The sequence below is a fragment of the Neolamprologus brichardi genome, chromosome 15 (genome assembly GCF_056152115.1).
Source record: "Neolamprologus brichardi isolate AB-2024 chromosome 15, ASM5615211v1, whole genome shotgun sequence".
Taxonomy (NCBI): Eukaryota; Metazoa; Chordata; class Actinopteri; order Cichliformes; family Cichlidae; genus Neolamprologus; species Neolamprologus brichardi.
Genome location: NC_142118.1, coordinates 16,612,146 through 16,638,411, shown reverse-complemented (window position 1 = coordinate 16,638,411; position 26,266 = coordinate 16,612,146). Strand labels below are relative to the sequence as shown.

The following is a 26,266-nucleotide window of genomic DNA, read 5'->3' as shown; positions in this document are numbered from 1 at the left end:
TTTAACCTCACACCATAACCCCACTGGCGTCATCTTAATGAGCAGTTCCAGGGAAACAAACCAAGCACCTGTAATGCTTTGTTTCCTATTTGTGCCAACCAGACAGTACATAATTGGCCTCATTCCTCTGCTTTGACGCCAGTCTCTTCCAGCGTACATGGCAAATCTAGTATCTATAACAACACCGGAACATACATATTAATGGAATGATTGGGACTATTAATCTCAGTTAGGAAATCATCCTTGTGTGTGTCAATCTGGTTAGCCGAATCACAGAAGCTCTAATGTGATTTCCTTTTGTTTCATTATGATTGAGCTTTGATAGAGGCCCATTAGCAGCCTTGGTAAACTACAGCTGCGGGGGAGCAGGATTGATCCTTGTGTTAATGTGTACAGATAGATGACAGTGTGAGGATGTAAATAACTGGGCAGTAATTTCCCAGTCATACAGGCGCATGGACTCACATGTACAGAATAAGGGAACTGCATCATTGGTTCATTTCTCCTAGCAACAGAATAATCAACCTCCGACGATGTGAGGACTAAAACTGACTCTGTAAAGCTAAAAAAAAAAAATAAAAAAAAAAAGAAGAGGAAAAAAAGAAAAGAATTCTTGAGAATTGAAAGCAACTTAGTAGATTAAAATTCAACCAATGCATCTGTTGTTCACCTTATTCATGACCGCTGACGCCACCGAAGTGATGAAAACCTTTCTGCACAAAAGAAGCTTTAGAATGAACTGCTCGCAAAATATCTCAAGTATCAAAAGCACCAAGGTTTCATCCTTGAAAAGTTACCTCACTCTGGAAGCTGCAGTCATGAAAAGGGTCTGTTGTCTCCTGACGCATTAGAAGCACTGGATGTTATAGAAGGTGTAATCAGAGTCTTTCAAAACACATGAATGCTAAAAGCACTTGGGATGTTTGGACAAGCAGAAGGGCTACATAATAGCCATTTGTCAGGCCACAAACAACAGAAATCAGCTCGACCTTCAATTCAAATCAAACAGTCTGTTTACATAATTTCCCTGTTGGGCTCCATTTTTCATAATCACACCAAGTAGAGTAGAGGTTTTAATAGAGCTTTTGCAAACACAAAGTCAGGCACTGTATCTCCCAACAGCTCAATTATAGATGTTTAAACAGACTGGCAAAGGAAATTCACCAAATGTCTACAGGTCTTTATCAGGGCTGTGCTAAATTTTCCAGTTGGATTTTGGGCGTGTGCTTGAATTTGTCCAGCATGCATATATCCATGCTGAGAGATGAATCACTGCAGCAGCAAATGCATCTGGATACATAAAAAGTCCAAATGAAATCTAAACAGCCTGAAGTGATACAAATAGAGACTATAATCAAGAGCAAGGAAAGCTCTGAATCTCTGAATGTAAAGAAAAGCACTGGTGCATATATGTGATATAGATACCCTATACTTGACTGGAAGTAACCTCTAAAATATTTACCAAAGCTTAAATCTTCCCTATTTTAGGTTTCATTTTAAATGGCAATAAAATTATTACAACTGCTCAATTTTAGTTACAGTTGTGAAAAAAGTACACCTTCGTTCACTTCTAAGGTTTAACATATCAGGAAATAATGATAATAATAATAATTATTATTATTCTGTTCTTATTAGATAAATACATCAGATGAACAAAAACACAATAACTAAGCCAAAATATATAAGCAAGGTGTGAAAAACAAAGTACACCCTTACTTCTTCCATAGTAATTAAGAGGGTAAACAGCAGCTAAAAACCCAAGAGCTACAATCTGAGTACAATTAGAAAAAGACCAAAAAAGTATAGCTTGTCTGGAAGTGCAGCCAGAAGTAAAAGAAAATGGAAGCACAGCATAGTCTGCATCTGAACAAACCACAAGACTTATAGAACAATGTCCTTTGGACAGACAAGACCAAGGTGGAGATGTCTGGCCACAGTGCACAATCCAACATTTGACAAAAAACAAAGCACAAACTCCTCATAACAACTGTGAAGCTTGGTGGTGGAGGGATAATGATATGGGCTTGTCTTGCACCCTGGGCACTTTGCATTGAGCGGACCATGAATCTTTCTGTATTTCAAAGTATTCTCTAACCAAATGTGATTGGATGCAAGACAGTGTGATTGGCCAATCTGACCAACAACTAAAGCTTGACCTATATTGGGCTGTGCAACAAGATAACTATCCTGAGCAAACCATCAAATCTACATCAGAAAAAGAAAGAGATCCAATGGTCCAGTCAACATCAACATCAACCAAACCCAATATCCCCAGACCTCAACGAACTGCAGCAACCTTGTAAAGAAAAGGTCAAAAACTCTCCATAATGATACGACAGACTGATAAAGTAATAATGAAAACAACTCCTTTATCTTAATATTGCTAAAGCTGGTTCTACAAGCTTTGAATCATAGGGTCTACTTATATTTTCACACTGGTTCTGCACTTTGTCTTCTTTTTTTTTGTTAAATGCATAATTAAACAGCACAATATATCAATAAACGTAATATTAAACTTACTAAGGTTGGACTTAAATTATTTTAGACCCAAGTAAGGGTCGGATTAATTTGATTATGATGGATAAACCTTGAAAGAGGGTGCACTTTCTATTTTAACATGACATAATACCTTTTTTGAGCACAAAAAGGCTTACTCTAATGTCTAAAAATTCGATTTTTTCACTCAGTTGATCAAGGAATCCTTGTTTTAGATTTAAAAATTATTATTTTTTTTTTTTTTAAAATCACACTTCCACTCATTAAGATTCAAGAGCAACTACATGAAAACTTCCCTCAAACTGTTTTGAAACATGCCATTATGTAACACTGTAGGTTCTGACAGCCGTGCCTCAGTGAGAATTATAATTATAAAACTGGCCTCTAACCTGTCCAACTGTTGACTCATTTAAAGAAGACGCTCACTGCAAATCTCCATCTGGCAGCGATGTCAAGAAAAAGTAGCTGCCAAAATTAAAAGGGTAATTTCATCTTTTCCGAGTCATTTCTTTGTCCCGGTAGTGGTGTTAAAGGTGCTGACAAAACTATTTACACTACTCAGGACAGGAAGAGGAGCTAATGACAGTGATTTATTTTTTTCCACGCAGCCTTCCTTCCGCCTACATTCATTTCTCGGCTGTTTTGCTTGACGAACAACACTCCCTTTCTTCGGTTCAGTAAAGTGGCGATTTATTTTTGTGATTTACAGCAGCCTGACTTACAGTGATAAGTTATACATCACATAGTGGCACAACTTGTTATATTTCAGCTTTCTATGTCAACACAGATTGCAAATTCAACTAAAGTGCAGATACTCAATACTCAGACTCAAAGTCTGGAATCCATGAACATAAAAAAGCAGATTTCCTCCTTGATGATATTTTGCGAGGCCTTTACAACCGTTTCTTTGTGGATCTCTCTGTCTTTCATTTTGACTTCACATACATTTCAGTATATTTTAGTTAACTGTTCTTCTGTACAAGTGCTATTTTATAGGATTTGACCAAATCTGACCAAAAGAATATGTGACTATACTTTAAAATTCATCAGCGTTTTTTGGTGGAACCTTTATTATCTCTTGTGAAGTCTTCTCTTTTTGTGGATTTCTAAAATAACCTTCTTTTTCTTTTTCTTAGAACATACCAAGCTCTTTATTTTCCAATTCCTACTGTTCCCGCCATCTGCCTGATGGTTTAGTTTGGTTTTTGGAGCTTAGGACTCGCCAGTTTCTTTCAAGAGTTACAAAACTTTCAGATTTAAAAAACAACAACAAAAAAAAAGGTCAAAATTATACTCTTGGGAATAAGGTATAGAGACAACTCTGAGAGTCAACGGCGTGAACACACAAAATCTGGGTAGGAGAATTTTTAATGAATCATATAAACACAAGATTTAACAGAAAGTACATTAAGTACTGGAAATTGCCCCATTATTAATGCCAAAACATCAAACTATTCTACATGGATATATTATGGACGGCAAAGTTTTTCTGTGAGCAGAACAATTTGTGTTTTAGTCACATTATTGCTACAAATAAATCCATCCATAATACAAATTGCAGGGAAAACAGAAGCCTCAGCATGTCTTCACTCAACAGTACACACACACACAAAGCGCTCTGCAAAATCACATTTCATGCATTTTGCTACATATTTTGCAGTTATATAACATATTGGAATGTCTGTCAAAGTACCCTTATTAATATGACTCAGACAGATCAAAAACATGCTTGAAAAATGTCTGAATAATACATTGTGTTGTACAAGAAGCCTGGAATTTGCAGAAACTGTCTGTTGTCAGTTGGTGACTGTGAGTCAGACTCTTTCCCTGACCTCTGAAAAATACCTGCAATCTCACACAGCGTGTAGGAAAAAAAACAGTACAAGCACTCATGCACAGCGAGTAGTACTAGTAAGTTTATTAATTCAGTGAATTAGTGTTTACAGCAGGTCAGCCTTTTGAAGTCCCAATCTGGATAAATCCTGTGCCCCACCTCAGCTGTCAGATTTATCCAGTAAACAGCTGCCGCAGCAACAAAGGCTTCACATACTTTCCATCAATTTATGATGGAAGATGATGCTCTGATATCAAAACATATTAATTCTCCTTCATTTATTCTGCCTCTCCCTGCTCTGAACTATCACGCTGTTTCCTGAGTGAAACACATCAGTAACTTACTTCTTACTTTGTAATTTTCGTTAGTGGATTATGTGCTTTCTCATCCCCTCGTTTGTGACCCACTCGTGTGCACCGCTATCAGAAATTCGTGCTGGTCGTAATTAACTGACTGTTTCGGTTTGTGCTAATAGATTTCTCCGAGAGCTTTCCACTTTTTCTGATCAGGGCCTCACACTGATTTGCTCAAATATGTTTTGGCACTTGAAACAACTAGGGATCGAACCAGCATCCCCACACTCTCTGGACAACCTGCTGTACCTCCACAGTCATTTACCACCACCACCACCACCACAACCACAACAACAACAACAACATAAAAACTTAAAATCTTGCTGTTTTCTCCAATAAATGTCAGGAATATCAGGAAAAACAATCCACACCCACTCATATATTTAAACTGTTTTGTTTTGGGTTGCTCAAATGTACTCAGCTCCTATAGAGGAGATCACAATATTATTTGCTCTCATCATGTAGAGTATAATGTACTTGATGAGAAAACAAAACATCTACTTGATTAAAATGTTGTTTAAAAAAAAGAATCAGCTCACGTCTAACGCCTCCATCACACTGTAGGTAAAGCTCTGCTCTCGACCCGTCTGCCCTGGGATTTCAAATCTCGTAAGAATTGCAAGGTGCATAACAAAAGGTTGAGAAACACTGCTGCAGGCCATTTCTCTCTTTAAATACATAGAAGTACTTTCGACCTGTACATTCTGTCAAATCTTGTCAATAAAGCAAACAAAATACCTCAACACCCTTACAAGATAAATAAATAAACAAGTCCACAAGAAGTATTTTGTGAAAAGCTAAGCGGAAACAGGTGGTTTTTATAGTGGATTCCTGTTTTCATGGCTACCTTAATTGGCCAGAAAAACTACTCTTAAAAGCATCGCCGCCCACGTACAATTAAGTATCCTCTAAAGAGCGGCAGCCTCTTGCTGCATGCCATGACTAATCTGGCAATGTGGGCAAAACACAGAGACGAGAGATCGGAGTCAAACAACTCACAAGAGCACCTTTGGCATTTACACTACAAGAGAAGGAGAGAGAGCGACACGGCGCTGCAACACTCCAACTTTCTAATGGCGTGAGGAAAAAAAACCCCACAATCCTACAAAAACAGTTCACTGCTGAAAACACTCACCCGAAGTTAAAAATGGCCTCATGACTTTCCCCAAAAGCATCAGCCTGCACAGTTCAATCAGTGTGAATGCCTGGATACTCAACTGAAAAACATAACTGACAGAAGACATGCTACTTGGAATAATGCGCCATACTCGGCGAGCTCTTGATTAGTAACATGTGCGATGGAATTCGGCTAATTAGAGCTTGGATCCAAAAATAAATGAGGATGACTGATGAGGTTTGTCAAACACGAGTTTCTGATCATCATTGAATTTGTGAATTTTCAAGCCAGAAATTGCAATAACTAGTCTTCAGCCCAGAATGTTGTTAAAACCAGTTAAAGCAGCACCATTTCATTTTGTTGCCAACTGTGGGCAGGACACCAAGCTGTCAACACAATGCTGAAGAAAAACACTGGAATTCACAAAACAGCTGCCAATTTATAAATCCAGCATGCTGAGGAACAAATTAAGATTTATCTTAAGTGATGTTTCTTACCATCTGATAAATGTGAGTCCAGTATTTACAAGCCACCTATATTTGTTTTGGTGAAATAACTTTTACTGTACTAGGAGGAATCCTGTTGACAGCTGTAAGAAAGAGACAGACCATACAGCTAAAGCTACAACAGTTACCCAAAGACTTCATTTTTATAAGCTACACCTGTCATAATAGAGATCATTTTAAGCCTATAAATATTGGTAAGTGCAGCTTTAGAGCCATGTAAGACAATAAAGTCATCTACATGACATTAAAAAGGGAAAATGTAATCATCTGCATGACTGCTTAGCTTTCATTAATTAAACCAAGTGCAATGTGTTGGTGTGACCCTACTTTGAATAATGGCATCTTAATGACCATATCACATCCTACTGCGCCAAAAGTTTAAATGATCTAATGTTTGATGACTTTTTTTAGACTTCCACAGCAAAACAGTAATTTATCCAGTCAAGTACTCTGCTACCTGCAGCAGTGTGTTATGCAACGTACTCAGTCAAGCTGACAAAGAGACTGGATGTGGAAGGAAAGCAAAGTGCAGGGAGATTTGTACTTTAGCATTCCTGCCAGAAATGTGTAAGAGGAAGGAAGCTAAGAAAAGTCAGATTCAGAATAACCTTTATTATCCCTTATTGAGGACAAAAGAAGAAGTGTCAGGCCTAAAAGCCTGTCTACAGAAGATGAACAGAATCTAAAAGTCATGTTCTTTAGAAAGAAGAAAAAAAATCCAGCAAAGACCTGACACAGGACCTGAAAGATGTTCATCCATTTACTGTTCATCGAAGCCTCATGAGAAATTCTCTCGGTGGAAAAGTGGCTGTCAAGAAGCCGTTCTTCAGGATGGGAGGCAGGGGGAAAGGCTGACATATGTCAAATGACACAAGAACTAGACTGAAAATCAGTGGCAACCTGTCTGACGGAGTGATGAATCCAAATTTGATATTTTTGGTTTAATATGTCGATTAGGAGGTCAGAAGAGAGTTACAACAATGAGTGTTTCCTGTAAATAATGATAATAATAATAAGAAACTTTATTTATAAAGCACACTTAAAAACCAAGGGTATGCCAAGGTGCTTAACAAGTAAGATAGAGAATAGGAGGAGGATAATAGAAATAGGACCAAAGCAAGTACTAAGTTTGCAAGCAGGTAGCTGTCACTGATACATAGGAAAGCAACAGGTACAGAGCAAACAAGAATTTAAATGAGCATAAAAGTACATAATATAAAATCGTAAAAGAAATATTAACTAGAGGGAAAGGCAAGATTGAATAAGTGGGTTTTTAGTCGTGATTTGAACAGTGCAATGGAATCAGATGCGCGGAGGTCGAGAGGAAGGGTATTCCACAGTACCGGGGCAGCCAGAGCAAACGCACGGTCACCCCGGGACTTCAGCCGAGATCTGGGTTGGGTCAGAAGTAGTTGAGTGGCAGATCTGAGTGTTCTAGCAGGAGTATGTGATTTGAGAAGTTCACTAAGATAACTTGGCGCTAATTTATTAATAGTTTTGAATGTAAGGAGTAATATTTTAAATTGAATAGGGTACTTTATGGGCAGCCAATGCAAGCTAGCTAGAACAGGAGTAATAGGGCAAAATTTCCTGGTACCAGTCAAGAGGCGGGCTGCTGCATTTTGGACTGTTTGCAGTCTAAGAAGAAGAGAAGAGGGAAGACCGTAGTACAAGGAATTACAATAATCCAACCTGGAGGTCACAAAAGCGTGAATAAGCTTCTCCAGGTCCTCATGCGGAACATAATGCCTAGCCTTAGAGATAAGGCGCAGTTGGTGGAAGCTAGATCTCACTACAGCAGACACTTGCTTATCTCCAAAACAGATGTTTTGGAGACTGTGTCATGGTTCACCTAGTGATGTTGGGGATCTTGTAAAATCTAATGTTAGTGAAAATACAGTCAGATTTTAATCTACCATGCAATACCATCTGGAAAGCATCTGATTGACAGTGGCTTCATTTTTCAGTATGACGGTGATCACAAACAGTCATGCACTGGCCTCCCAGAGCCCAGACCTCGACATTAATAAAGCACCGAGGGATCTTGATAGAACAGAACAAGAGGCAGCCAGCATCCAAAGAAGAGCTTTAAATGTCCTTCATGAAGCCTGAAGAACTAATCCCGAAGTCTACTTAAAGAAATGACAAAAAAGCTTGCCTAAGAGAGTTCAGGCTGTGCTGAAGAATAAAAGTGGTCATATCAAATACTGACTCTGAAACTCATTAGATTTGTACAAACTCTTATACTGCATTTCCATTTATATCTGCAGAAGTTTCATAAAATCGCTAAATCACTAAGTCCAACAAGGAAGAACAAGAAAATAACACCCTTGATTCATCTGTATTAGACTCCGCGCTGATTTTCAGGCAGTCTTGGATAAATCAGCAAAGTATTCTTTAGAAGAATACTGCCATATAAAAACAACCTAGCTATATACTGGTCACATAATACATACTCCATGTAGAGATGTGGTTAAAGCTGTGAAAGAGTTCACTGAAGTGGAAAAAGAGGCACTGAATCATAGCTAACCATAGAATTTAACACCACTACAACAGTGTCAAATGTTAGCAGGATGTATGATTGATTCTTTAAATGCATGGAGTAATCATGTTTCGTCTCTTACATTCAGAGCGCCTAGAAAGAGGTTTGCATCCAGAACATGAAATCCAGTTTTTGTAGCAGGCTGGAAACAGAGGCAATCCCTGAAATATCTATTAGTATATATTTCCGGTAGTGTTTCCAATCTTCCATCTTGTAGAACGACACATCACAGATCAACCAGCATTACTGAAAAGTGGACGATTACAGATACGCCTCTTCAACTTGTTTCATGTCGTTTTCAATTTCATCAGCGTCTAAAATTGACAGACATAACTTGAAGAAAAAAGAACAACCCAAGCCAAATTCTTTCTTGAACCAGTAGTCCAGACTGTGACGAGGGTGAATCAGCTCAGTTAATCAGTACCCATGGCATATTTGACGGAAGCAGAAAAAACATGACCGTAACTGTAAAAAGAAAACTTTTTTTTTTAAACTTCAAACTGCCAAATCACCAGGGAGGGATTTGTCACCGCAGAAAGCCTAAGGCAAATAAAGCTCAAGAAAAGGAGATGAAAATGTGCCATGAAAGCCAGAATGTTGGCAGACGTTTCAGGTCATGATTACTGCATTCAATGCCATCAGCCTGGGAATAGTCAGGATGTTTAGAAGGCAAGACAAGCTGCTCACTGAAACTCAAAAAAATTACTGAGCTATGGTAACCTGCTTGTACCTCAAGCTCATGATGCTGCCAAATCTACACCAGTCACAGTTAATTAATTACCAGAAAGCCAGCAGGAATTCAAAACAAGTATGAACTATTTTGTGATTTATGTTCAGGAGCTGGAAAAATGAAAAAAAAAAAGTTCCTAAAATATTTCTAGACTGTTTTTAGACGTTTGCATATACTCAGCATGTCATGCTAATTCGGGCATTGTAATGATATCTTTGAAATGTTCTTTTTCCAGGGTGCAATGTGCAACATATATCTGTAATGACTTTAAAAAACAACAACAACAACAAATTGGGTTCAAACATTTGAATTTATTTTGAATTTTCTCTAATAGACAAGGGCTCGCAAGTATATGAACTGAGAGGTCAACACCCTCTCGGTCCATGGTAGAGTTCCTTTAAACTGGTCGTCTTCCTGGCAGGAACCGGGCTTTTAAGCACAGTTCAAAGATTTTCAATACAGTTGAGATCAGGGTTTTGGGAAGGCCATTCCAGAAGCTTAACGTTGGCCCACGTTATTCCTTCCAAAACCAGTTATGATGTGTGTTTGGGATCATTGTTCTACTGAAACAACCAACTCTGTGCGATCTGACATGAGGCTGAAGAATTTCAAGGCAATCCTTTTTCTTCATTATTCCATGCACTTTGTGCAATGTACCAGTACCACTGGCAGCAAAGCAACCTCAGAGCATGATGATATCGCCACCATGCTTACAGCTGGTACAGTGCCCTTAGGTTTAAAACAGGGGTGGGGAACTCCATGCCTCAAGGGCCGGTGTCCTGCAGGTTTTAGATCTCACCCTGGGTCAACACACCTGAATCAAATGATTAGTTCATTACCAGGTCTCTGGAGAACTTCAAGACATGTTGAGGAGGTAATTTAGCCATTTAAATCAGCTGTGTTGGATCAAGGACACCGGCACTTGAGGCCTGGAGTTCCCAACCCTTGTTTTAAAAGGTTGCCCTTTAATCCTCCAAACATACCTTTTGTCCTTGTAGCCAAATCATTTCACTGTGGTGTTCCTGCAGTTTCCATTTCATGGCAGGCTTGAGTGTTTGTGGTTTCTGGTTTGTTCTTAAACCAATTTCCTCTCCTTTGAGGGTGACTGTCTGAGACTTCTTCTAGACCAGGGGTCTCAAACTCGCACCCTGGGGCCACTTGCGGCCCACGTCACCCCTACTTATGGCCGTATATTGACCTTAAGAAATATAATGCAATTTGTCCCTTGAAGTTACTTTTTTTTGTTAGCGAGGAATTGTTTGTTGTTGAGTGCAATGTTAAAATAATTTCTTTAAAAAGCAAAAAATTATTTAATATGAAGGCAATATGAGCAGAGAGTGCAAACATGTTCAAGGATTGCATGTTAGTTCAGTCAGAGAGTTTGTGTAAAGAGAACAATTTTCAATAGCAGTCAAAAACTAATGTGTCTGCATTTTTATTTTGTTAAATACGAACAAAATTATAGCAGAAGTGCTGCCACGAGTACACGTGTGCCACGTACATACAACTGGTTAGCCAATGATCTTAGTAAAAGGCTTCAAGAGATCTTCCCAAAATGTGTAAATCTATGGTATCCTCTTTCTTAGATTATCAATGAGTTCTTTGGACTTTCCTATTGCTCTTATTGGTCAGTCCAACAAGTGCTGTCAAACAAATCCTTTATTTGCTGGCAAAGAGAAACTATCACTTATACTCAGTCCTGATAACTAAAGTTGACAGGCCTTGTCAAGTTAGAAGACATTGTACTACCTTCATACAACACTAACTGAAAGATATGAGTGGATGCATATATTTGAGCCTGTATGTGTCCTTTTGACTGTGTGGATTAGATAAAATCCACAATAAATTAAAATAGAGCACACAATTATTGCCTTCTGAAGTCACTAAAAATATATGCTGTGCAATCATTCCAAGAACAGTTTAAAGGAATCATTAAAATCCCAAAATTGTCATGACATCCAGGCCCATGATGAGTCTTAAACTTCTGACCACAACTATAAACAATCTTGAATATTAAGCTAAACGTGACAGCTCGACACTGGGGCTGAGAATCAGGGAAATATCTGAAAAAGCTTGAGCTCTGCTCTTATTAAACTGAACTTCCCTAACTATGATCCTTGGGGGAAAGAAATAGCAACAGAATCAGAGACTGTAGAGAGCCCAGGGGCCCCGACACTGACCACTGAGGCTGAAATTAGCAAACAAGACAAACAAGGATCCCCCATGCAGCTATCTGACAGCAATGTCCATACAGAGCAATTAAGGTCCCTAAAGACAGCAGCAAACATTTCTAGCTAATTAGGAAACGGAGGCAACTTTGGAAAACTACAACTTGACTCAGTGGAGTATTTGCACTAAGTCTACAACACACACGAAAGGTCAACACTCTTTAGAAAAACTGAGTCAACATTTATTTGTGCCAAGTGAAGCGTGATGGTGAAGCATCAAATAAAAACGTTAAAAAACGGACTGATTGTTAAGCACTTAAGCTTCTAGAACAAAGTCAAAGGTAAAACCCATCCCTCCTGTTGTGGGCTGTATGAGCTTTGCAGGTGTGGCTGGTAAAACAAACATCCTCCTCCAACATCTCGTGGTCACATCTTACCTGCTGAGGCCAGCAAAACATGAAAGTCTGTTCCTCTCTGAGTAGGCGTGTCATCATCCGGCTCTGGCCTCTCCGACTCCTCGTACCGGTCCCAGTTTGACTCCAGCTTTCTCCTGGAGAACACCTGTGTGCTATCATCGTCCTCCTGATAACTGTCCCCTTCATCTTGGTCCTGAAGGAGAACATAGCAGGGTATACAATGACCAATATGACACTCAAGAAAATCAGAAAGCAGAATCGGACAAGAAATCTTAAGAATAGCTAGATAAAATAAATCTGTCAGCTAAGAGACTAAAGTTGAGGGTCCTCTGATCCAAATTCTTATAAACAACAGTAGAACATCTTAACCTGAAACATACTTTTATCCACCTGTTCATTTTAACCAATTTAAATGGAGTATTGGTGAGCTGGGTTAAAGAAAAATGATTAACTTAGGACAGAAATAAACAATACTCTGAAAATTTCTTGCATCCATCTTGCTACAACATTTTTATATGTAGCACATCCATTGGCCACTACGCCCTGTTCAACCTGTTCAAGGCAAATATAAAAATAATAGAGCAAAGAATGTCAAACTGTATAGCAGCCTCCCGCCAGCAAACTGATGGCTGCATCCAGTAGAATAACAAACCGTCTCACAGAACCAAAATCATCTCAAAGAATTAAAGCAGTTCTGAATTAAATCTAACCCAGTTCCAGAATACCTAACAAAAAAAAGAAAAAAGAAAAAACCACCTAAAAAAGTGATTTTATATTGCAGTGGGATTTGGGGACCATTCCTTTGTAAACTAAAAAAAATAATTATAATAATTAGGAGAAAAAAGATTTTGAGCTGGAAAAAAAATTGGCAACTATTTCTATAATTACCATTTCAAGGACAAATGGCAACTTCATTCAAACTCTGGCACTTTGAGGATTTTCTGAGTTTCTATTTCTAGTCAAAGTAATTGAAATATGTTTATTTTTAAGATGTCACCTGTGCTTTGGGAAAATAACACAACTAAACTATTAATTTAGGAAGTAAGCAACAATAAATTAATACTGAAAGTACTCTTTTATTAGCAAACTGCAGGAGGACTGCCTAAACACACAGATCCCAAACATGTTTGCAAATTCCTGACAAATGTGCATAGAAACATCCATTTTAATTGAATTTCTCCACAAGTATTTTTTTTCCTCCAGTACCAGAAGAGACTTTTCAGAGTCTGTTATGGGTTTATTGGCTAGGGAATGTATGTAAAGCACAATATTTAGATTTTAAATCCTGGTTTCTGTGAATAATTTTGGTGTTATAGATCAAAAACAATAGAACAATAGAAAAAAAACAGTTTGGAAAGAAGTCTAATTGTTCTAACTTTTAAAAAGTCTAAACTGCATACCTTTAGTACTGTCACTATGATTTTCCTGCAACAGAAATAATAATTCATTTTGTGCTTCAGAGATTGAAAGACAATTTTTTTAAAGTGTTCATTAGCACATAGCTCTTATTTATAATTGGTAGCTAAGTGTCATAATTGGGTGAAGGTATAAACAAAGAATAAACATCACTGCCAAAACTGAACTCATTAAGTTTGCCTGAGTAACACGTTTATCCCTGCTTTCTCACACATCTGCAAAAAAATCTTTTCATAATACTGCCATGGAAAAACCGTGCTTTCTTCTGAACAAGATAATCAAAGAGCTACGGATGCACCAAAAAAAAAAAAAAAAAAAGATTGCAATCAAGAGCTCCAAAGAACCAAGGGAGATTTTGATGACTGTAATCACAGAGCCCCTATTGTTTCTCTTCTACTGCTGTAGTTACCATGGCAGGGGCATTAACTGTCTGAACATCCCAGTGGAAAAACAACTGCAGCCTCTAAGGTTATATCGACAGGCAGATTGTAAAGTGACAAAGTTAAATTGCTGTGGGAAAAATTTCAAGAGCTTGATCAAAATGTTGACACATGTAAAAGGGCTCAGTGTAGCCCTATACAGTGCATGCTGGTAGGATTTATTAGATGACAATAGCACGAACAACAAATAATAAGCATGGATGGATTTAGCTGATATTTGCACACTTCTCGTGTCAGCTAATGCATATTGACTCGAAACTTACTGTGAGTTTGCACATTATTTCAATACATAGCTATATTTCAAAGTTTGCACCAGCTGCTGGGATTGTTTTGCTCAGACTAACTATAACACCGCCTAACTATCACCCTGAAATGAGTTTTAGTTAGGCCGAATTGAATAAGTAATGTAGCTTTGCAATAGCATCTGTGAATGTGTGCGTCAGCGCAGTGACGTAAACTACAGGATTCAAAAATAGTTTTCAACAAAGTTTAGGACTAACGTAAGGGGACTCAGATTCCCTGCTCTCTCACCCGCTGATGGAATTCAGCAGCATGGGCGCCTCCTCCGCGTCCACGGCCGCGATGATGTTCTCGTTTACCCCGCCCGCGGTGGTGGCCTCCTCTCCCTCGGCGTTCATCGCCAAAACTGTTGCCGTCGTTTCCACCGCGGCCACCTCTTCTCCCACTGCCTCTGGTTACTCTACCTTCCATTACTGTCAACAGTGGCCGGACAGCTGAGCGTGTGACGCCGCAAAGTTGAAATGGGTGTTACACCCAATGATATCCCACGGCAAAATTGTTTTGATTCGATAGTTCCGGGCCTCAATTTGGCTACATGAATATCTATCAGTACGATATAAAAATAATTAACTTTTCACGTTTGAATGTTTTATATATTCTTAATGAAAAACCTCTATGTCAACTAGAACTTATAAGCAAATAAATACTACTGCATATATTATTATATTATATGTATTATAATATATAGTATTATTATTATTATTATTAATAACATATAGAATTTTATAATACATTACATGCACACACACATATATAATGATGAACCTAATGTTTTATTTTACCGTATAAATATTATACTTAGATTACAATAAATCTGTTACGCTTTTTACGAACTACGTATACAAGTTAAAAATCTAAGTAAGCTACTGTCACTCTGATCAAAAATGAATTGTGCTAACTCATTAAAAACAACTCTGTGTGTAATTATATCTCATTGATGTTCTCTTTTCATTGTAGGTAACTGCTGAATCCGCATGAGGCTACAAAGAGATATTTTCCAACAGTAACACAGCTCTGTAACAAAGCGTAATGGATGCTTCAAACAGTACTTTTGGCAACACTTCACAAGTCTCCGCTGCTCCTCACAGCCTTTGGGAGGTTATAACCATCGCCACGGTGTCGGCCATTGTCAGCCTGATAACAATAGTTGGTAATGTGCTAGTTATGCTGTCCTTTAAAGTAAACAGTCAACTTAAAACTGTAAACAACTACTACCTACTGAGTCTGGCGTTTGCAGACCTCATCATAGGAGTTTTATCCATGAACCTGTATACCACATATATACTAATGGGTTACTGGTCCCTGGGGAACCTTGCATGTGACCTCTGGCTAGCAGTAGATTATGTAGCCAGCAATGCTTCAGTTATGAACTTACTTGTTATCAGTTTTGACAGATACTTCTCCATTACAAGGCCACTGACATACAGGGCAAAGAGGACTCCAAAGAGGGCTGCCATTATGATAGGTCTGGCATGGTTGGTGTCATTTGTCCTTTGGGCTCCACCCATTCTGTGCTGGCAGTACTTTGTAGGAGAGAGAAAAGTGCAAATAGACCAGTGCCATATCCAGTTTTTAACACAGCCCGTCATCACATTTGGGACAGCCATTGCTGCGTTCTACATCCCAGTCTCTATTATGACCATTCTTTACTGCAGGATTTACAAAGAGACGCAAAAACGGACAAAAGATCTAGCAGAGCTGCAAGGGCTCACAAAGGAACATGTTCCAGAGGGGGCTAAACCACAGAAAACTCTTATTCGTTCTTGTTTTCATTTCACCCGAGAGCCAAGAGATCAGAGTCAGGCCTCCTGGTCCTCATCTAATCAAAGTAATGCCACAAAAACTACCACGAGGTCAGATGAGGCATGGGCGAAAGCAGACCAGATCACGTCTTTTAATAGCTACACGTCCTCAGAAGAAGAGGAACAACACGTTTCAGTAGAAACCCCACAAGGATCCTTCAAAGAGCCAGGAAGTGGAGAAACTAATAAAAATGGACAGGTGACTGATTATGCAGAAGATGAGTATTTTTCCACACCTCAAAAAAAGAACAGCAAAAAGTGCATCTCATATAGGTTTAAACTTGGCTCAAAGGGTAAAAACAGCAATCCTGTGAGCGCAACACCATGCCCCCCTGAAGCAGAGCTGCCCACCAAAAATGCCTCCCCCTCCTCATCCTCCACCACCTCCAAACCCATGGACACTGCCCTGAAGAACCAGATTACTAAGAGAAAGAGGATGGTGCTGGTGAAGGAGAAAAAAGCAGCCCAGACTCTTAGCGCCATCCTCCTGGCTTTCATCCTGACATGGACGCCATACAACATCATGGTGCTTATCTCTACTTTCTGTGGTGAATGCATCCCAACATCCCTGTGGCACCTGGGCTACTGGCTGTGCTACGTCAACAGCACCATCAACCCAATGTGCTACGCTCTTTGCAACAAGACCTTCCAGAAGACGTTCCGTATGCTTCTGCTGTGTCAGTGGAGGAAGAGGAGGAGAGGTGAGGATAAGCTATACTGGGGTGGACAAAACCCAAATGTCAACAATAAAATGACTTAATGTGTCCCTGCAATATTACACCAGACTTACTTTTGTCCACTTTGTTGGATATTCTTGACATACACAGTAGTCAGTGGTCTTCTTCAGCATGAAGTGCCACATGTGATTTTTGTGTTAAAAATACCTGCTGGTTCAAAATGAGCTGAGCCTGATGAAGCGCCTAAACGTCTGCTGTTATAAGAAAGAAAGGTGTCTGCACATTCTCACATAATTAAAGGTTAACGAACAGGTTCAGATGTTTTCTAGTCTGTCTTGAAGCGATATACCACTGCTTCTACACATTAAAGCCTGATTACAGACCTACAGATTGCATGGCCGCTGAGGGAGCTGCGTGAAGTAGGGCTGTCCGTGATGTTTAAAAAATGAAATATCAACATTGTGCTAATAATGCATGTATGATAATCATAAATAATTGTGTATTTGTTCTTTTTGTATGCTTTTGTATAGTTATATGGCTTTAGACTCTGTTGCCACCTGAATGCATTTGTGAGGTTAATTAATGTAAAAAAGACACAATAAACAAAGTTACTGATTAATTTGAATGATAGAATTATTGCTATTTTTAATAGATATCGTGATAATAGCAATATTGTGAATCTTTGTTTTTTTGGTCACAATAATAATGCAGAAACGTGACATCATGACAGCCCTAGTATGAAGTCTGATAAACCGCCTTGTGCTACATATCACTTGAGTCAGCGTCTGTTTTAGATGTCTAAGGGGTGTTGAGTTTAGAAACAAGTTATCTTATCAAACGTCTGTAGGCTAATGGCTGTGTGACATGGACACAAATCTGTGACAAAACTGTTTTTGGTTAAGTTGTATGGTGGATAATACAGGCACTAGTTTTTTGTTGTTGTTGTTGTTGTTGTTTTTGTTACAAGAATAGGAAAGTCAGCAATGAGATATATCTCTCTTTCAACTCCTGTTATTAATAGTTCAAAACGAGTTAATGGAGCACACATTTAAATATTTGTAATATACTTACACGCCCATATCCTTCCTCTCCATATGGGCAATACTGCTATCCCTTTGCAACTGAGATCTAAATGTACTCAGACACTAAAATATATGGTACATAACATATATTATGACTAAACAGTCAACACTTTTATTGCAAGAAAAAAGTGACATTTACATGAGGCAAAAAAAAAAAGCAGAAGAAACAAAAAGTACAGAAGGAAATAAATCCGGTGTAAAGGTTGTTATGGCTTTATGTAACGGGTGTCAGACACTTTGTCTTCTATCAAGTCACTTCTTTTTGACCTACATCAATAAGGTGAGGCGCTTTTATGCGTGTTTATTAATCCCTTTGTCCAGTCTGATTTTGTGGAAGTGTATAAACTGCTTGCTCAACTCATACTAACTTTACTTTATCATAATAATAACAATGGATTGCATTTATATAGCGCTTTTCGAGACCCACAGTTATTAAAAAGAATTAAGAAATGTTAACTAGAAAGATGTTCGTAACACAGACAATCTCAAAACCTGCTCTTGGTACGCTGCACTGATATCTCTTGTACACACACATACACACACACTTTTTTTTTTTTTTAATTTGTCTTGTTTTCTGTTTTCAGTACCTGTGGACAGGCAGGAAATCATTAATGAATTGCAAAATGTGTCTTTTTTTCTGACAATGTAAGAATGAAAAACAAAATTGGGTCAATATTTATTTTTAAATGAATTTTTATCCTTTGAGACTGTTAAACACTATAAAGGTCTGATGTCTGTAGTTCCCCCAATATTGAGTCGCTCATTTAACTACAAAACCTGCTTTTACATTACATTTTTAAGGAATTTGTAAAAAGTGATGTCAGGCACTGTTAAACACCATACTGATAATATTTTTAGGCTAAGGACTTTTAAATTGTTCACAGCTGTCAAAAATCAAACATGGTAATAAAATAGTATTCTTTCCAAACCAGTGGCCCAAGTAACAACTACGGCCCCTCCTTCAATGGCAAGCCTGTCTCAAGCCTGATTACAGGGGTTGTAACAATCTTTTTTAGTAAAATATCCTGGAGTCAAAATTTCTGATCCTATCCTTTCAACCTCACATAATTCATAATTCTCCTTTATACTCTTGCACTGTGTATAAATGACATAGCATAAACTCACATATTTCAAAACAAATCTGTAACAGGAATAACATATTTCACAGATTGTGTCGGATTTTACACTTCACAAATGGTGAATGTAAATTGTTTACAGTATATTATTGTTCAGTGAATGTCTTTTCCTCTGTTTTCTATCTTGTTGATATTTGATCATGTGTATAAGGGCTAATCGGTACATTTATGTGCATTTACAGTTGCATTAGTTTAACACTAGTAATATGAGATTAAGATTGTTATGGACACCTCTTGTCTTCTTTTTGCTGTAAAAAGATGAGTCATGTTGTAAATTATTTCACTTTTTTGTCTATTATGATGTAATGTTAAATGTATCTTTCTGATCTGAACTCTGTGCCTTTTGTTCTGCTCATAGCGGCAAAAATTCCTTTGTGAAGGCGCTTGTGCTTACTGTCCGTCTGCACTTCTGTAAGTGTCTTTGTGTAATAATATACACAGTAAAATACAAACTTCAAGGCAAACATTTAATGACCAACAGACATGTTGAAGACTGTCTCATTTGTCAATAATTCATCTTTGAGAGGTGAGGCAAATCGTTACCATCCTCCAATGGTTGACAACCCGAATGTGCCATGTACCAACGTCATGGCTCTAAACAAATCCCCGACGTCACCGGAGATTTTACTGGTCCCAAGAGTCCAGGTCAGCATTGTTGTTCTGCATTGAGAGTTTCTTTGCTCTAATGCAACACCACATGAAAAGAACAAAGCCATTAATTAACTGATCTCATTAATAGGACTCGGCCTTTTCAGTCTGATAAAGCTCAGTTGACATGTGATGTCACTGAAACACTAATAAAAAAACTATTTCCCTGGAGAACTCCCCTTTGTGTTTATGGAAGCTCGTTTCCACCACTGGACAAAAAAAACAGTTTTTTGCCCCCAACAAGTCAAAAATATTGGATCATTGTTTGAAAATTTTGAGTTCGGTATCTCGAGATTTTAACTTACTAACTCAAACTTCCAAAATAAATATGTCAGAATTCAGAAAATAATATGAAACTTTAGTTAAAATTTTGAGATAACCCCAAATTTTAAATTATGAATAGCCTTTTTTTCCTTTCCCCTCCAGTGGCAGAAATAGCATTGTATATGTGCTGAATGAACTCTGGTACTGTAGTTTCTCTTTAATCTCAAATACAAAATGCAACCGTGAAACCCTAAAACACCAAAATGCAGCTGAAAATAGTGTTTGGTTAATATTTGCACCCATTTGGTAAAAATTAGTTTTTAGCAGTTTAGCTCTAGCTTTTAAATAAAACATTTAGAGTCAAAATAAGCACTAAATTGCTTTGGTCTAAGAGCCACAGTGATGATTGAAACTTTGGAAAATATTAGGGAAAAGAACAAGCGTTCTTTTATTTCGATGCTTTCACTTAACTCATTTAGTATGAGTAATCCACAGGACGCTGTCATGCGCATTCTTCACACAGCAACTCATTCTTAACCTTGGAAAAAGGCGATTTGATGAAAACGACTGATTTTAAATTGTGTCACACCATCTCCATTTACCTGTGGACGGGGTATCACTGGAAAAAGATGCAACTGCATGCAAGTTGACCTAATTCACGACACTTTTTGTCTACTCTGTGCTTGAGATATAACTCTTAGATTATATTTATATTCACTACTTCTCACCAAAACACATTCTGTGCATCATAAACATCTGATCTGACTTTAAAGCATTTTTTGAGCCCTGTGGTTATTATCGACAGTGATTGTGCCCAGCGGGCCGTCGTGCATAACACTAAGACTCAAAAGCTTAAGCAGTTATTTGGAACTCAGCCAGCAAACTTGTTTTTTTTGCTTGTATTGACCCACATGCTTCTCCTACCTTGATGCGCCAGAATGTTTTCCCCTGAAAAAGGTAAGACAAGGTAATTCATCTTTTTGCGTTACCACTGCGAAGCACTGATCAGTGAAACAGCAGGAATATACAGTAAATATAATCTTGCATAGATGCATATGATGCAAACAAAACAAAAACTCACTCTTTCTCACTTCTGGGTAACTTTGAAGCCAAAATCAAAACCATAGCAACAACGGAGCTTTTGTGCCAAAAGGACTATCTCCTCAACAAATAGATAAATGCTGATGATGAACATATTTGGCTCAAAGTTCAAGAGAAAGCTAGTGACTCAACCTTAAGCTGAGCTTATTTTGTCAGTCTCTATATTTAATAACATTACTCATTATTGTTTCATTTTAAAACATGTCCTGTCAGCCAGTGCTAACACATTCTACAATAATGATTTTACTATGGACTTTAATGTCTATTTTATTACAAAGTAAAACCAGTTACACTTTGTAGAGCTTTTAAAAAGCAACCATACATTTCTCTCTTTGTACTTCCAGTGATTATCATTTTAATTTTTACACCTCAGGCACATAATGTACAGCATGTACATTGACCACATTGTACATTGACCACAATTCAGAAAATGAGAAAGTCATGTGTTCACTCAAAGAAATGAATGGTGTGAAATAAAAACACAGCTGTCATATACCATGGCAATTTATTTATCTAGGTTTTTAAATAAGAATTTATCTGTCTTAAAATTCAATTTCTCTTCATTCACAGTCGTATTACTGAAGTTACTTAAACAAGAAAATCTCTGAATTGTGTATATATGCTCTCTTTCAGGTAGTGGAAGTAGCAGCAGTGGAAAATATACAATGGAGGTTTTAGCACAGAAAAGAGTGATGAGTAGTAGGGTCACCTGTAGAAAGTATCGCGCAAATTAAGAATAACAGCTTTCGCAACAAATGTTATCAGTGCAGTATGGAGAAAAAAACAACAAAAACAATTTTTGCTCAGTTTGTAATAGCATATTAGAAATCCAGATGTGCTCAAAACATCTAATATTAATGAAATCTGTACAATAAACCCAGAGAGAGAGAAAAAATGACACTTTAAAACCTTGCTTCCATGACATAAATCAAGCTTTTTTCTTTTTAGGTGGATTTTTAGGAGGCATGTACAGTACTACCTCCTCTTGGCAGCTGGCCTGGTGCCTTTGCTGCTGCTGCCTGCCTTGCTGGATCCTTTGGAGCCAGAGAAGAGCTTGGTCATGAGCTCAGAGACATCAGGAAGCTCAGGGTTGGGGTTCAGCATGTTCATGGACTGCTCCATTTCCTGTAAAGAAAGGGAGGCAGAGAATGAACAGCTGTTTAAGGAGAGAGAAAGGCTGTGTACAGACTCAATGTTCTCTCTGATGTTAAAAATGTATCACAATCAGTCACATCTGTCACAGTTAGCACTTTAGCACAATAAGCAATTCAAAAGGAGACAAGGATAGGGTTAGGATTTAAAACATCACAAAGTCTGTTCTTTCTTCCATTTAGCTCAGAGACACAGCACAATGAACATACCTTTCTCATCTCTGGGTCATTGGTGTTGACCACTTTGGGTAGCAAAACAATGATAAGCAGGGGCAGAACCATCATCATAACCTGCAGGAGCAACAAAGACATTAAATGACATGTAACAAATTCAGATGCAATCTTCTTTGACAACTTGTTTTTACAGTTCCTTTTTTCAACGGTTTTATCTGTCAGCACAGAAGTCCAACATTCTCTTTTTGAGTTTGTGGGCCATCCAATCAAGAAAAAAAGTTTGGCATAAGGAAAATGCAACCTTAAAAAGGAAAGGTGCTAAAAAAAAAAAAAGAAAAAAAAAAAGCTTGTGTCAGACAGTGGATGGCCTGTACTACCCCAGATAAATCAGGTTTATTTTCAACTCTGATTGATAGAAAGCTGCTCAAGAGTTCATAAGTATGAGCAAAAAAGGTACACTTTAAGGAATGGAAATGTGACTTCGTGGTCATGAAACTTCTGTTCATTATCGTCAATATTGTGCACCAGCTTATCAAAATTAATTAACATCTGTAGTTCTCTAAATGGGGCTACAGCCAATGGACTCTAACTGTACAAATGGTAGAAAGCACATGTTTAATCAGAGTATTAGGATAATGGTGGGATCCTAGGAAATGTTTCTTTTGTGACATACACATGCAATTCCCACTTAATCAACGCATTTTCTTACCATTGGGTTCATAAGGAAGTCTGTCCAGCCCCAGGTTTCTCGCTTCATAAAGTAGCTGTGAGGTCCACTACTCCTGATCTGAAGAGGGTACGGCTGGCGAATTACCTCTGAAGTTTTGATGTAATTCACAAGTCGCGCTCTGTGAAATAACACATTGCTTCAGTGGGTCAGAGTTGCCACAGGCCAACTGCTAATTTTTGCAAGTTTTGTGTTTTTCACTATAGTGGCCATACCTCATTTTACCCTTGGATGTGATATCAACACGGACAGCTTCAAATCTATAGGTGGGAGTAACAACTTCAACAACGTAAGACCCAGAGGGGACATCGTTCACAGCAAAACTCCCATCGGTTCTGTAACAAAAACATAAAGCAATTTTTTCAAGACAGCAGCTGCTTATAATTTAAAAAAAGGTCAACCTAAAGTTTGTCTAAAATATTAATCCTGAAATAAATGGAGAATGAACTAAATAGTATTATCAAACTATCTTACTAAAGCAGAAATACAAATGGTTAAGACAAATAAATAAACAAATGTGGTAAAAACGTTAAAGGTCTTGCCAGTCAATAAAAAATTTCAATTAAATATCTGAAAGTGGTACATCTATAAAGGTCACCTAATTAGGTGTATAAGTATCTAAGAATTCAAGTAGTATGCTTATTAAGTTGAAATTTGAAGCACACTGCATTATGGTAGAAATATAAAAAGAAAGAAAAATACTAAAACATGTTAAAATTTCTGGACCTTGTAAAATATTAAACTGCACAAGTACTATATGAAGAACTGAGTAAGGGTTAGGTTCCCTGTAAATGTTCACTGGTAGGGAAGCAGGGCTATAATGTGAAGATAAAGTTTCATTTTTTAACAGTATGGCCAACAGCGAAAGCCATTTGTGTTTTTAACTGTGCCGTACAACAATGTTCAGTGGCTCATATGGTAGATAAATGTCAATGCAAATTTTGATTTATATGTATGAAGATATTTACATGTATGTATATATATGTAAATATACATGCATGTGTGAGAGTATATATATAAATAGTCTAATTATGACCATTTACAAAACCTGGCATAAATATTGTGGAGTATGCAAAGTAGGTTAGTAATTGTGTGTGTGTGTGTGTGTGTGAGAGAGAGAATATATAGCTACATATAGGTGGATGTATGCATATTATGTTATGATATATATGTATAGCTTTATATGTCTGCTAGTATACATATAAATGCATAGTTATGTATAACTACATGTAGAATTAGAATAGAATAGAATAGAATTCAACTTTATTGTCATTGCACATGCACAGGTACAGGGCAACGAAATGCAGTTTGCATCCATCCAGAAGTGCTTTAGTGATATAGATATATTACAATATATATTAGCAATAATATAGATATGTAAGTATATTACAGAAATGGGTCTATTATGGTATGTTATAATGTACACGGTATGAAGTATGTTGTGAATATTCTATAACTATAAGTATGTACAGGCTGTAGTGAGTACAAGCTATGTACAGGCTATGAACAGGATATAAATATGGAATAAAAAAAACTATACAGAAATCTGAGATATACCGTTATTACAGATATACAGAAATGTGAACTATGCAAGTTATAAACAGTTGTAGGATTAAAAATTATGAGTTTCTTATATACAATCTATTAATTATACATTTTGTTTTATTTTTGGTCTGTGTTTACCTACTACATAATGTAAATGTTTTCTTTTTTGTTTAATTTTTCAAATAACCTAAGCTGTGAAAAAGTGCATTATTACATTCCGTGACGCAAATAACCTATTAAAAATAAAAATATAGTGATAACTCTATGAATAATCAGAGACTTCTTTTTTTAAATTACATTTTGTTATAGTTGCATAGTTATAAGTCACTACTTCTATACATTTTATGTGTGTGAAAAAACAAAACAAAACAGTAAACAAAATTTTTCTTCATCAAAATCATTCCTTTGGGCACAATCTATGTACACAATTTGATAGACTAATAGAGCCAGTAGGGATGCAACTAACAGTGAGACACATAAAACACAACACTACTAATGCTACTACTTCTTCTGCTAATAATAACGCATTTATAAAAACAAGAACTTTAGAATGTCTTTCTAAGTGTGCTCCATCCAATATCCTTGAATTTATACTTGTATCACAGACAAATGTATGTATTAGCCATCATTTATACTCGCATCTTTGGTGAAATACACTACTGTACACTAGTCATACAATAATTAAAACTATTGCTAAGACAATCGATTAAACCCTTCTGAGCTAAGAAGAACATGAATGATTATTTTATTACGGATGATACGGTAACATGGTTAAAGATAGCAGGGTTAAATAACATGATATATTATTTTTATTTGTACATTACTAGACACGTGACAAACAAATACTATAGAACATGTTTAATAATATGTCATGCCTTCAACACACGTTTGTGCAGCAAACCAGTGCTAGTACTGGTGTTTTCTCATAAACATATGCTAGCTGTGGAAACATAATAGATTATATATACACAAGTCTCTTGTGGACGTTTTGTGTTGTGGTTACCGCTGCGGTTACCGCTGCAGTAGGACCAAAAAGGCCTCATGTTGAAATGAAACGCTAATTGATTGACACTCGGACAAGAGTTACAAAAGGAAAGATGTGCATGATCTACAACATTTGGTACCTGCCATCTGCCTGTGGCAGATGCAGTCGTTATCGGGTTTGACTTCGAGTTTGACCCTAACCACCAGCTAGCAATGGCTAGGTGCTAATGCTACGTACGTAGCATTAGCACGTATTGTAGCACGTACCATGCTAGCTAGTTATCCGGTATAACTATGGATATTTCTTACCTCAAAAATCCCACATGTTCTTCACCATCTACTAGCACTCTAGCCGTGGAGACCCAGTCTTGTGTTTTCACTCCGGGAACTATCGCTCTTCCTTCAATTTTGAACCGATCTCCGTTAGTCTGCGTCGACATAGCTGCGCCAGGCCCCGCTTCCATTTCAGTAAAACACCACCCTACGACGAGTACAGACTGGACGAAAGCCAGTAGCAGCAGTATTCTTTCCCTGTGCCACATACTGCCTCGTCTTTAATAAACTAAAATCGTTTATCACCGTTTCTGCACCAACATGTAGTCAAGAGCTGTTTAGCGAAGGAGCGGAAGCCTCGCTGCATCAGCTGTCTCTGCGGAA

The 26,266-nt window shown here is 37.6% G+C and overlaps 3 protein-coding genes across 6 annotated transcripts in view; 1 reads left to right on the top strand and 2 right to left on the bottom strand.

Annotated features, from left to right (window-relative positions):
* The window catches only part of aven (apoptosis and caspase activation inhibitor), a 36,541-nt gene extending 21,763 nt beyond the window's left edge, over window positions 1–14,778 (bottom strand). For both annotated transcript variants that reach the window (XM_006792687.3, XM_006792688.3), the window contains exons 1-2: window positions 14,550–14,778; window positions 12,184–12,355 (exon numbers count right to left, since the gene is read on the bottom strand). In XM_006792687.3, the coding sequence (XP_006792750.2) occupies window positions 12,184–12,355; window positions 14,550–14,729 (352 nt within the window). In that variant the 5' untranslated portion in view covers window positions 14,730–14,778. The remainder of the gene's footprint in view (window positions 1–12,183; window positions 12,356–14,549) is intronic.
* The window catches only part of chrm5b (cholinergic receptor, muscarinic 5b), a 21,377-nt gene extending 1,887 nt beyond the window's left edge, over window positions 1–19,490 (top strand). The window contains exon 2 of the mRNA XM_006792689.3: window positions 15,276–19,490. Coding sequence (XP_006792752.1) covers window positions 15,348–16,880 — 1,533 coding nt within the window. The 5' untranslated portion in view covers window positions 15,276–15,347 and the 3' untranslated portion in view covers window positions 16,881–19,490. The remainder of the gene's footprint in view (window positions 1–15,275) is intronic.
* emc7b (ER membrane protein complex subunit 7b) lies at window positions 18,034–26,266 on the bottom strand. 3 transcript variants are annotated; one of them, XM_006792690.3, is made up of 7 exons: window positions 25,919–26,266; window positions 23,296–23,415; window positions 23,063–23,219; window positions 22,390–22,470; window positions 22,008–22,153; window positions 20,852–20,875; window positions 18,034–19,697 (listed from the first exon to the last, which is right to left on the bottom strand). In XM_006792690.3, exons 1-7 carry the CDS (start codon window positions 26,149–26,151, stop codon window positions 19,640–19,642), a joined length of 819 nt encoding a protein of 272 aa, XP_006792753.2. In that variant the 5' UTR covers window positions 26,152–26,266; the 3' UTR covers window positions 18,034–19,639. The 3 variants fall into 3 exon arrangements, with proteins under 3 accessions (XP_006792753.2, XP_006792754.2, XP_087708023.1); XM_006792691.3 differs by having other exon boundaries at window positions 18,037–19,697; window positions 23,063–23,201; XM_087851897.1 differs by lacking the exons at window positions 18,034–19,697; window positions 20,852–20,875 and having other exon boundaries at window positions 21,352–22,153.

Excerpts from the sequence above, each read along its gene's own strand:
- emc7b (XM_006792690.3), bottom strand. The coding sequence starts at position 26,151 with ATGTGGCACAGGGAAAGAATACTGCTGCTACTGGCTTTCGTCCAGTCT. Across the intron at positions 20,876-22,007 it reads AGGCCAGCTGCCAAGAGGAG|GGGAAAACATTCTGGCGCAT; the intron begins GTAGTACTGTAC and ends TACCTTTTTCAG. Across the intron at positions 19,698-20,851 it reads AAACATTCTGGCGCATCAAG|AGCAAAGAAACTCTCAATGC; the intron begins GTAGGAGAAGCA and ends GTGTTGCATTAG.